Genomic DNA, 12369 nt, shown 5'->3' with positions numbered 1-12369 from the left:
CCTCAAAGGATGAAAACAAGGAGTTGTAACTTACTGAGGCATCTCATCTGTCCAATCCATTCACCATTGATGCAGGTTTTGTAAGTCTCACCCTCCTTACGGTAGTAATTCTGACAGATGTATTCAACCGTTTCTCCATGTCTGTACTGGAATTTAAGAGCTCCCCTGGTGTCTGCATCTGCAAGGTATGGTGGTGTCCCACAACCTAAAGGAGCTAAAAGAACGTAAAACACACACACACACACACACACACACACACACACACACACACACACACACACACACACACACACACACACACACACACACACACACACACAAATAAGTAATTTCCTGGAAAAGTCTGTATATGTCCACACTGCCAGTTAATTAGGTACACCTAGATAAAATGAGTACAACAGCTCTGCAATACATCCTATACCCATCATTTTCCTAGATTAGGAGCAAGGAGAAAAGAAAAGAATTGATTTACCTCCACATGTTGGGAAGGGATCACTCCACCGTCCGCCTGCTAAACATTCAACCTCAGCTTTCCCTCTTAGAAAGTCTCCACGCCGGCGGCAAGTAAACGTCAACTTTTCTCCTGTTCTTAGTTGATCGCGCTGTTCATATGTGGGGAGTTGTAAGCCGTCTGATAGACGTGGGACTTTGCATTTTTCTGTTTTTAAGGAGAGAATCTGTTTAATCAAGAGCTTTAAACAGTATAAACAGCAACATATTATACCTGAGATTCTGACTTTTTGGATTTAATGAACACAAATGTTACGTAAATTTGTGTCGAAATCTTTGTAACTTTACAAGCAAATGTATGTGATATACTACTTATCAGTTACTTAAGTTTCAATCTACGCAGATGTTTCCTTTTACTAAAGAGCCTCAATATTTTGTATTAAAAATTAATTACATTACATTGATTTTCCATGCTGTAAATTTACTGTTTTGGTTCGCTCATAGCATCATTTCAGCATCAGCAGACAGCTTCATCGAAAAATCCCTAAAAACCGACACTTAGAGACAAGCTGTTGAACAAAGTGGAGCATTTCAAGAGCCTAATATTTGTATGAGTTGGTGGAGACCAAAAATGCAGCTAAAATAGAAAGTGATGACTTTCTGTAGCTAGGTGGCCAGAAATGACTTTAAATTAATGATAATTTCCTATATTTTGCTCTATATCTGCCAGATGTGTAAATAGGCAAGTTAAAAGATGTCAATTAGTTTGAGTGTTGAGCCACAGCTTGTTTCTGCTATCGCCAAGTGGCCAAAAAATCCATAATGATTAAAATGTCTTTAATATACAACTTTAGCTCTGAGCTTTAAGCTGGAGTAAGCCATTTTATTGGGCGAGAATTTCATAATAACCTTTCAGCATATTGTAATTATAGCGGTCTTAGAGTGAACTAGACTCAACTCCACTTGGCTCCATTTTCTGACTTTAGGAAATCTAGCCCATGACGGGAGACTTTGGACAATCACAGGTAATTTTAGAGAGCATTCCTATTGGCTGTTCTACAAATGCACATGCATGTCCTGGATCAACAGAATGTATCTGTGGTGTAGCCAGACATTACTTCACAGTGCTGTGGAGATAGGTCTGGCCATGCAAGACTAGCGAAGGCCTGATTCAATGGTCGAAAAATTCTGCAGAAAAAGTTTCAATTCCAGCATTGGCAAAAACTGCCTACACTTCAAAGCAACCTAAAAAAAAGGAAGATGGGAGGGGCTGAGGACAGAGAAGGCAGAGCTGCAGGAGGAGGGCTGTCTTTTTTTCTTCTTTTTACTTTTCCAAAAAACTGCCTACCCCAGTTTTAGTGTGACCATCTCCTGTGTCTCTTATCTTTAATTAACCATGAAGTATTCAGATTTTGTCTTCATCTAACAACCATCAAGTTGTACTATCTTCTATGAGTTGTATTGTGTATCTCTGTTCTGTGAATTAATATGCAGGTTTGCCTAAAAAAGATGGTTAAACTCAAATATGCAAATAAAAAGGTGGTTAACATCAACATAAATGGGATTAACCTCCAATCAAAGTGAACATACCACAAGTTGGAAAGGCGGCTTTCCACTTCAAAGTTAAACATTACATTTAAACATTCAATTTCTTCATACTCAACCACTGTACTGTATATGGATTGCCGCAGTGAAACTGTAATTTATGTCCAACTTTCATTGTTCCATGTGCTGGTAGTAGTCCAGCGACATTGATATAAAGGGCCATCTCGTCAAGTTCACAAGTGATATCTGTGTAACCGGCAGGTTAGTCTCGCATTGCCAGACTTTCCACCACAGTGCTGCAGAGGAGGGTCTGGCGAGTCCACACAGCATGGGCGTGCTCTGGTTTATTGGCATTTCTTTAAACCAATCACAATCATCTTGGGTGGCGCTAAGCACCGGACAGAGCCCCAGCGCCACTGCAAAATAGCCTCAGGAAGGAACTTGTTTTGGTGGAACATGTGTACGTACAAAAATTGTTTTAGTCGTGCAACAGAAAACTCAGGTTGGACAGATAGTCTAGCTAGCTGTCTGGATTTACCCTGCAGAGATCTGAGGAGCAGTTAACCATAGTCCTCAGAAATCCACCAGAGTTTAAAATTCCAACACAAAGAAACCGGAAGTGAAAATGTCGTGGATATAGACTGCACAAGCTTTCTCGATTTGTATTATTTTAGTTCTTTGTTTTATTGACTTTTGCCTGGTTTTTATTAGACAGCCTTTTGATTGTTTTAGTGGACAGTTACTGTAATTTTGGCTTCATTGTTTGTTTTTAGTTTTTAACATTGAGTTTGTGGAGGAAAATACTAAATTGAAATAACCTGTTAATGTTTCTGTAAGAGAGCTACACGAGTATAGTGGATTGTGGGAAGCAAAGAGTGCCTTTGCCGTGTTTTATTTATTGTTTTCTTTTCATTTGCTGTGTTTTATGAAGTTGTATGCCACTTGTTTTAAGGTGCCCTTCCAGCTGAGTGTGGCCGTAGTTACTCTCTAAGTCGCTTTTAGTATTTGCTCCATTTCCCTTTTGTTTAAAGGTTGTTTTATATTTCTGACTATTTTAAATTCAGGCATTAGTGTTTTACAACTTTTTATTTTCCTTCTTATCTTTCTTGTTGTATATATTTTGTTCTGATTGTTTTTTAATTCGGTATATCTATATTTTTAGAATCTACGTTTTTTTAATTGTGAACCCCTGGTATAAACACAAATGAGTAGTTAAAAGTAAGGAATTGGGTTTGAATCCCAAGCTTTGGTTATTCTTTGGATGAAAGTCCCAAGCTGGTGTTGTCGACATTTTTACCTGCATTACAATTTAGCCGACACCCCTCCTCGTGTCTGGTTACGTCTGGAAAGAATAAAACAGAAGTTATCAAATGAAAAATACGCCGGTCAGTGGACAGGGGTTTATGTCCCACAGTGTTATGGTTATGTGTGTAGGCAGAGATTTAACTGCATTGTAACATGCTCTACAAAATAAAATAAAAAAGTATCACATAAATATTGTCTACATTGTTCATCCTTTCATCTTTAAAGGCTTACTTTCACAAGTGGGGAATGGATGATCCCACTGTCCATCTTGACCACATCTCAGCACTCTACTGCCATTCAGATATTTCCCAGGTCCTTCACAGCTGAATATGAGGAGGCGGTCAGGAAGAATGGGATCGTCATTATCTGGTAAACCTTTTACTGTAAGCCCTCCATCTGCAGACGGGGGGTCGCAGCTCAAACCTGAGTAAACACAGTCAAAAAAAAAAAAAAGAAGTGGAACGGGGCAAGAATTTGATATATAAATAAACAGCCAAAGTCCCACAGAGAGCAGAGCTTCTCTGTAGAGTTACTAAGTGGGAGGACGGTGTTTTCTTCCACATTCATTTTTAGTGATATCCTCAATGTTACAGGACTCATGGATAATGAGGCAACCTTAGAGATTTATGTTATTGAATTATTTCAGCTTTGTTTCTGAGAAATCATGTTTCGTCTGTCATTTTGGTACGGTCGCCGACACGTTCAAATGCTACAGCTCCTATGGGCCCCCGCCATAGTTGCCATGGAGAAAAAGCCAGTGAGAGGTGCAAACCACATTCAAAAAGCTTTTGGTGTTGCAAATGTGAACAAAACACAGCGCCATAGTTTGTTTCCCAGAAGCACAGGTGCCTGTAATAGTTCCTCCGACTTTGTAACTCTTGCTAACTGAAACGCTGAAGAGCAATAACAAAAAAAACATTCCAGTGCACCTTTAAAGTTAATAGTAATCAACAGAACCTTGAACAAAATTTCTGCTGCTGTTTTTTTGGAGACTTACGATCACATATTGGCACACGATTGCTCCATTTGTCCAGCATACAAGTCCTGGTGTCTTCCATACTTACCATTTGATACCTGAAATCAACAGTACGACAAAACCATTATGACATGAAAACTCCATCAGAGAAATCACCAAGGGGAGAAAAATAATGTGCAAAGTTAATATCTTTCATGATCTCACTCATATACCATGTATAGTGTGTCTAAAGGCTGTGTTAGCATCATTTCTAGTTTTATTGAGTCATTCCAGATGCACCTACCCTTCATTACAAAAGTATTTGACTGTTGTTCCAAAAACAAACTCTTCCCCGTGGATTATTTGATAATAGCCATTGGGCGTGTCATCGGGAAATACACATGGCTTTACTGAAAAAAAAGAAAAAAAGAGATTATTCATCAATGTTTCAAAGTTTCTAAAAAGTGAAATTATAGTTTGAACTTTATTCTTTAAGGCTTCATTGTTAGATTTGAGTTGAAAGCCTTTATTGGTGTTTTAAGCCCCCAACGTCTCCTTCCAGGCAGCGCTGCCTGGAAGGCACTAGGATTAGGCAATGGTTATGGTTAGGGTTAAGGTTAGGGTTAGGTGCCCTGAAGTCAACGGTCGCAGCGCTGCCTGGAAGGAGATGTTGGGGGGCTTAAAACACCATCAAGTGTGAAAGCACTAACAAAATGGCAATGACCTGATTTAGTTCTTTTGATAAGAATAACTTTGTGCAGCAACCATAGTATTAAGTTGTTGCTTTGAAGAAGCAGATTGATTTCTAGTTACTAGAAAGTGCATAATGCATTTTTTTCTGATTAATTACAGTTACTCTTGGAAAGTACAATGAAAAGTTTTAATGATATTTCCAAATGTTAGAATGCACACATGTAATCATCATCTCTAAGTATGGACGTGAATTCATTTTATGCAATTATAATCGTGTCAATAAGCCATCAAACTACTCTGGACCTTTGAAAAGTTGTAATAGCTCTTCTGAAAAGATAATGACATCCAGCGTTAAAAGGATTCTCGTTTCTTGTAACTGGATTACTGCAGGGAGTCACCCAAGTTGCAACAAAATAAAGAGACGAGCAGAAAGCCGTTTAACTCACAGATGCATCTTCCCCGACTGAGTGGTAACCAGCCATTCTCTGTACATGCATATTTGATGGGTGGGAATGATGTATAACCAATTTCACAAACGAACTGGATCACGCTTCCTTGGTGGTACACAGCTTTTTTGGTCACTTCTGACACACTGGCGTGAGGAACCTCTGGAAGGTTTGGACATGCTAACAAACAGCAACAGGGAAAAGAAAAAGAAAAAGGAAATTGGCTAAGTCTTCTCAACATTTGTGTGCTACAAATGCCAGTCAGAGTCATATCACAAACTGTACATCAGAAGATCTTTAGGCACTGGGTAATATAACTTTGAGAATTTACTGTACACTGTCCTGTAAGTAAGCCACCCATCACAGATCCCTCTTCCTTTAACCTAACAAATGTATGCACTTTTGGAAAGCACATTTAAAAAAAACAACTATTGCCTTACCATTCTGTGATAAAGAAACCTCCACGTTCCCCCACAGCTGGAGAAACAAAAGGATTAAAGACAATTGCATTTGGACGAGCAGCTGTGCAGAGACCGAGTCTAACTGAGGCTAACTTCTTTGACGACTGTTCTGTGTGTTTGTGTGTTTGTCCCAAGCCTCAGTCCTCGGGGAGCACCAAGGGTCAACACATGGCCTGCCCAGTGGGATTGCACAACACGACACAGATGAACGCACACAGCACGCACTGTTCAATCACTAAATAAGTTCACGTACAGTATATTTTTATAATAATCACAATTACTTTTTTTGGTATTCTATCAAATTAATTCCTAAAATGTCTGCAAGGGAGCCTGCTTTTCAATCAGAAAACATACTGATAACATAACATAATTGAACTTTTGGGACGGATGTCAGAAGAAATGATTATGATAACTCACATCAATAACAACGACAAATAATAAATCTAATACACAACGGCATTAAGGCAAACATACATTGTCTAGCTTGAACAAGGCACATGACTGGTTTATGACTATCTTCAGCTAACTTTGCATAGAAATGTAGAATATAAAGCTCAATGTTTTATGTTTTAAAGCATCCACTGATGATGAAACAGTTTGGTTACCACATTCAATGTGTCATCAGTAGTGTTGACACTAGATTACAAAGTCCAATATAAAAATCATTAAGGGGAACAATCAGTCACTGAGAGAATATTTATGTTTTCTTTATGCTTTTGTTTCTTCTGTTAAAGCACTTTGTAAGCTGTTGTTTTTCAAGGTGCTATACAAATAAAGTTATTGTTATAATAATTATATTAAGGGGAGACACTACAGGCAAAACCATAATCTTTCAATTTTGAGTTTATTTATCAGGGACAATGTATCATTTGCATATTTAAACATAACCTTTTAGAAAACTTGTAATACAAAAGATATTTGTCTTAATGTAAGTAATCAACTGGGGAAGTTTCATGCTGATATCTATTAAGTTTGTTTCATATTCACCTGCAGGTGTCTCCCCTTAAATGGTACTACGTAAGAGAGCAATACTGTTCATATTGCATGATTTATACTTAAAATAACATCAAATGAGCAATGCTGCTGAAGAAATTTGAGAATTGAATTCTTTCCAAACTGTCACTGTCACGTTAATTGCAGGACATTGCATTGACCTACATTCAACATGCCAAACATTTACCATAACCTAACCTTGATTCTCAGCTCAACAACCCTATAATAAATGGTTAACTTTGTTCCCTGATTGGATGTCACTGTGTCAACAATTTACAGAAGGCCGGGTCAATATTTAGCCCTACAAATGTAAACTGCACTTTTATTTAATTTGTTGCAGTTTGCTGAGTCACTGTCTTCTTCTAAATATTTGCTCTAAACACAGTGGGGTGGGGGTGGGGGTGGTGGGGGTAACTGAAATTTACGAGATTTAAATTCACAGAAATCTACGAGTTGAAATTTAAACTTCACATCAGAAGTGTGTCAAACTTTTTTGAGATGAAAGATAAAACAGACTTAAAAGGATATAGAAGACAAAACCTGGTTTAAAAAAACCCTGAAGCCACTTTGTTTGGAAACTGTACATTTATTCCTTAATGAAAGGGGTTAAATGCCCATCCCAATAACTTTGTTAAACCCATGTGTTTAGTCATTATAAGCATTATTATTCAGAATAACACAAATAAAACAAATCAATCCTTTGTAATTTTCATCGTTTATTTCAGATCACTTTATTACACAAATGATTGATTCAGCCAATACATGTATCAGGATCGTGTTTTATATAAGATGAAACAGTATGAATAATGCACACGGCAAATGCAGTTTTGTTTCTCTAAACAACTGATTAAAAAAAAGAACGATAAAAAAGTTGTCTTTCTTGGCATTTTTATTGAGACTTCTTTGGATCGTGAGCATCACCAGCATGAGCTGTGGGAGAGAAATGTCTTTGTTCAGCATCAAATCTCAACATGCAGTGGGTGGAAATCATGCATCCAGTTTGTAATAATCTAAAGTTTGATTGAAAAATGTGATAAAAGGACATGTGCCCTTGTCTTCTATGATTCTGTAAAGGATAACATTACCCTATGCATGTTTAACTTGTTCATGTGTAGTTTGGTACATATACTATAACTTAAGAATGCATTTTTACACAGAGCAAGGAATATTTCTACAGTGTATTTGCGATACAAAGTGATCTCTTTACGGTCTTTAGAGGCTGGGGGAGTGATTACAGTGACCCAAAACTCTTTCAACCCAATTAGTATTGTATTGAACGCACAGGAGTTGTAGGGAGGTGATTTAGGTGGATGGAGGGTGCAAAAAGCACTGGACTCAGGGTTCACATCCTGAGTCTGGTGTGTGGTTAGGTTGAGGCTACAAAAGCACTTTTGTTAAGGCCACGGAAAGATCATGGCATCACGTCTCAAATCCCTGAAGATTATTTCTGTATTGAACAAAGACCACAGTCTTTATCCAACCTTAACCAGGGGGCATGAGTGCCTGCACATAAAAGGTGTATTAATGCTGTAGTTGTTATACAAGCAGCTATTGTTTTGCAAGATTGGAAGTTTTGGCTGACGACAAAGGAAGTATGCTGTAAGTGAAAAATTCACATTTCCTTGCTGTATTGACAACAAATGTATTTGTTGCATCACGTCACCACAACATATTTGCTGTTGCAAACTAGTTGTGTATACACATAACTTCTAGGAGACAGGGTTGTATTGTCTGACTTGTCGCCAGAGATATTTCAGTAATAGAAATGTAAACTTTGCTGAATTAAAGGGATACATATGTTGTCTACCAATTTCTATTACATCTGTTAACAGGCTTTTAAATTGGAACATTGCACCTGCCAAATCCTTCTCCAAATCCATAAAACATTGGTTATTGACTAATCACATATGCTGCCATAATCCAGAATAATGTGTTTGTCTTTGTCGCTATAGTGTCTCTGTGTGTGCTTATGTGTTGTTGATGCGTTCTAATGTGTGTCAATGCACTTTTACCTGTGTCTACTGTGTACGATACTTGTGTTATGTTTTTCTCATGCCATCAACCTGCCAGTTGTCATGATCTGGAATAGTGGTTGTGTCATTTTACTTCTCTATGCCTATGTATTTCTTGTTTTATGTGCATGTGTTGTATTGTTGTAACTAATGTAACTAGTGCTTTTAAAACAGATTAATATCAGTTTTAAATTTGGATTAGTTTGGCATTCTGTGGAGTAGTAAAATAAGATTGGCTAGAAGAAAAACTGAAGCTTGCAAACCTCAAAACCTTTTTATTTATTTTTATTTTACTGTTACCGCTGTTGTTTAGAAAACTCAAAATTACAGATTATGTGTGACTATTACTCAGTGATTCATTTCCCAATAATCTGTTTGACAAAATGCATTAAATTGTGGTGTAAGCAAGATACTTAACATGGTAAACATTATACCTGCAAAACAGCAGCCTGTTAGCATTGTCATTCTGAGTATGTCAGCATGCATTAACATTTAGCTCAAAGTACTGCTGACATCTTTACTCAAAAACACTAATGCAATTTAAATTTCACATTACTATAGAATTTTTTTTTTTAGCCACTCATCTCCACCAAAAAGGTTCTGTTTTCAGCTCAGTTTGTTTGTCTATTTGTCAGCAGGTAAAAGGAAAAACTACTTGCTCTATTTTCATGAAACCCAGAGGAAGGGTGTAGCACGGGGCAAAGAAGAACACGTTACATTTTGGAGCAGATCCGAATCACTTGTCGGATACACAAATTATTTTTCACTTAGACAGGGCATGGCCTTGGCAGAGGCCTGCACTCTCTGTATGCCCTTCTTGTCTCTGCTAGTAAAACACAAACTCACATTGTAATTATCCTTAAAACTATATTTGTTGTAGTTGTATGTTACCTGTACAGCTCTTAATCCCAGTCCAACCACTTTGCTCACAGGTAACAGTAAACCGTTCATCATGGTTGTTGCATTTATATTGGACTTCTTCATTTTGGCTGTAACTTTCCTTTTCCTCCCCGGTTATAACTGCATCCTCAATATGAAGTCTTTCACATGGTCTCTCTGAAATTTAATTTAACAAAAAATAAGTAAATCACACATCCTTATCCTTATATGATATTCAAATAGTTAGAAACAAAAACTGCTGAAAAAAAAGGCTGGTCTCCAAGAGAAAGAGAAGCCTTTATTGATCCCCAGAGGAGACATTCAGTTGTTGCAGCAGCACAAAGACAGAAATAAATACAGATAACTAGGGATACTAAGATAAATAAGGAGTTATATACAAGTAGAATAAGAATAGAAGTAAAAATAGAAACTATACAAGAGCAATTAAAGACAAAGTCACAAAGTAAGGTACCTCCCCTTGTCTCATCTCAGATCTGGTAGTGCTCCAGAATGAGCACATTAATATGCAACATTAAAATTAATGAGAGCTAACAAGCTGTGCTTTTAAAACAGATTAATATCAGTTTTAAATTTGGATTAGTTTGGCATTCTGTGGAGTAGTAAAATAAGATTGGTTAGAAGAAAAACTGAAGCTTGCAAACCTCAAAACCTTTTTATTTATTTTTATTTTACTGTTACTGCTGTTGTTTAGAAAACTCAAAATTACAGATTATGTGTGACTATTACTCAGTGATTCATTTCCCAATAATCTGTTTGACAAAATGCATTAAATTGTGGTGTAAGCATGACTACTGGATTTGGGAATGACTGGGAGAATAAGTTTGACACATTTGGCTGAGATGGTAAACACACAAAAGTGGCAAACTTAAATACTATTTTTCACCATATACATTCATAATGACATTCAGAATCTTGAAAAGTCAGCAGGCTACACAACACATCTTTAAAACTGGAATATTCTCAAAAACCTTCTGTGTGACTTTCTCAAATGCATTTTATACGTACGTGTGCATGTTACGTTCTTCTCCTCCCATTTCCCATTATCACACAGAATCGTGTCTTCTCCCTCCATATCATAGCCATCACGGCACTGATAAGTCACTGGAGAGTTAGACAAGTATTCCTTCTGATAAGCTGTCTGAACAACTGCATTCTCAACTTTAGGTGGAGGTTTGCAGTGCTTGGCAGTTGCTGCAAGAGTTGAAAGCATGTACAGTGTTGGGTTACACCCTGTCATCTTTTTATAAATACTTACATCTGATAAAGTAAGACGATGAAAGAAGAAAATTACTCACGTGTACAAATATCTTTGAGTGATAGTCCATCTGGAATCCATTTCCCCCCGCGACAAGGTAAGTAGTCAACCTGAGTACTGTATCCTTTGTTACAAATAATCCTAGCTTGGATTTGCCTTAGGTTTTGCCTTTGTGGAGGTTCCAGTTTCCCATTTGGAATCACAGGAGTTTCTCCACACTTTGTGTTCTCTAGAGTGGATATGATTACAAACAATTAGGTCTGTCTGTATATTATTGCTAACAAATGTGATATCGGCAATAAATAAACAATAACAAAAATTAACCTATACAAACTAAAATATGCCGTGGCTGCGATCATATCGGATTTTGCTTTCTATGAGGTATAGGGCTGGATGCGTTCAGTGCCAATGTGTAGCGTAGGAGTGGGTGGGTTTGACCTCTCTTTCAGGTAATACTCATTGTTTATATTCCTAGGAAATCTTTATTGATTCCAAACCCTTAATTCATTTTCTACCTTAAAATGATGCACAGCTTCAGGTTGATTTTTTGGTTTACTTCATGCTCGTTAGAACTCGACCCGTAGGGTGATAAAGATAAATTACCGATGCATTGTTGAAGTTGATCGTCATTACATTTGGCCTCAGCCCACCAGCCTTTGTTGGAGAAAAGTTTAAAACCTTTCTTGCAGGTGTAGTATATTGTGTTGTTGTATGGGCCAACTGCAAATCCATTTGGAACTTCAGGCTTTGGACATGCATCTATAAAAAACAAGGAAAGAGGTTATATTTACACAGCATCAATGGATGAATAGCAAACGTTAGCATGCTAACAGGCCTAACTAAGATACTTAACATGGTAAACATTATACCTGCAAAACAGCAGCCTGTTAGCATTGTCATTCTGAGTATGTCAGCATGCATTAACATTTAGCTCAAAGTACTGCTGACATCATTATTCAAAAACACTAATGCAATTTAAATTTCACATTACTTTAGAATTTTTTTTTTTTAGCCATTTATCTCCACCAAAAAGGTTCTGTTTTCAGCTCAGTTTGTTTGTCTATTTGTCAGCAGGTAAAAGGAAAAACTACTTGCTCTATTTTCATGAAACCCAGAGGAAGGGTGTAGCACGGGGCAAAGAAGAACACGTTACATTTTGGAGCAGATCCGAATCACTTGTCGGATACACAAATTATTTTTCACTTAGACAGGGCATGGCCTTGGCAGAGGCCTGCACTCTCTGTATGCCCTTCTTGTCTCTGCTAGTAAAACACAAACTCACATTGTAATTATCCTTAAAACTGTATTTGTTGTAGTTGTATGTTACCTGTACAGCTCTTAATCCCAGTCCAAC

General features: G+C 37.4%; 2 protein-coding genes across 5 annotated transcripts in view; both read right to left on the bottom strand.

The window, feature by feature from the left end:
• LOC116038094 (complement factor H-like) overlaps positions 1 to 6042 on the bottom strand; it is a 65205-nt gene extending 59163 nt beyond the window's left edge. For 3 of the 4 annotated variants that reach the window (XM_031282294.2, XM_031282292.2, XM_031282293.2), the window contains exons 1-8: positions 5835 to 6042; positions 5395 to 5574; positions 4560 to 4665; positions 4298 to 4374; positions 3532 to 3723; positions 3293 to 3337; positions 473 to 658; positions 35 to 214 (exon numbers count right to left, since the gene is read on the bottom strand). In XM_031282294.2, the coding sequence (XP_031138154.1) occupies positions 35 to 214; positions 473 to 658; positions 3293 to 3337; positions 3532 to 3723; positions 4298 to 4374; positions 4560 to 4665; positions 5395 to 5574; positions 5835 to 5904 (1036 nt within the window). In that variant the 5' untranslated portion in view covers positions 5905 to 6042. The remainder of the gene's footprint in view (positions 1 to 34; positions 215 to 472; positions 659 to 3292; positions 3338 to 3531; positions 3724 to 4297; positions 4375 to 4559; positions 4666 to 5394; positions 5575 to 5834) is intronic. The other variant, XM_031282295.2, reaches the window with a different exon arrangement.
• cfh (complement factor H) overlaps positions 1 to 12369 on the bottom strand; it is a 120735-nt gene that overhangs the window by 98246 nt on the left and 10120 nt on the right. Inside the window, exons 13-16 of the mRNA XM_031282290.2 lie at positions 11619 to 11774; positions 11056 to 11244; positions 10766 to 10951; positions 9752 to 9916 (exon numbers count right to left, since the gene is read on the bottom strand). Coding sequence (XP_031138150.1) covers positions 9752 to 9916; positions 10766 to 10951; positions 11056 to 11244; positions 11619 to 11774 — 696 coding nt within the window. The remainder of the gene's footprint in view (positions 1 to 9751; positions 9917 to 10765; positions 10952 to 11055; positions 11245 to 11618; positions 11775 to 12369) is intronic.

This window comes from Sander lucioperca, chromosome 11 (assembly GCF_008315115.2).
Source record: "Sander lucioperca isolate FBNREF2018 chromosome 11, SLUC_FBN_1.2, whole genome shotgun sequence".
Taxonomy (NCBI): domain Eukaryota; kingdom Metazoa; phylum Chordata; class Actinopteri; order Perciformes; family Percidae; genus Sander; species Sander lucioperca.
The sequence above is the reverse complement of the archived record's forward strand: the minus strand, read 5'-3'. Positions and strand labels throughout refer to the sequence as shown.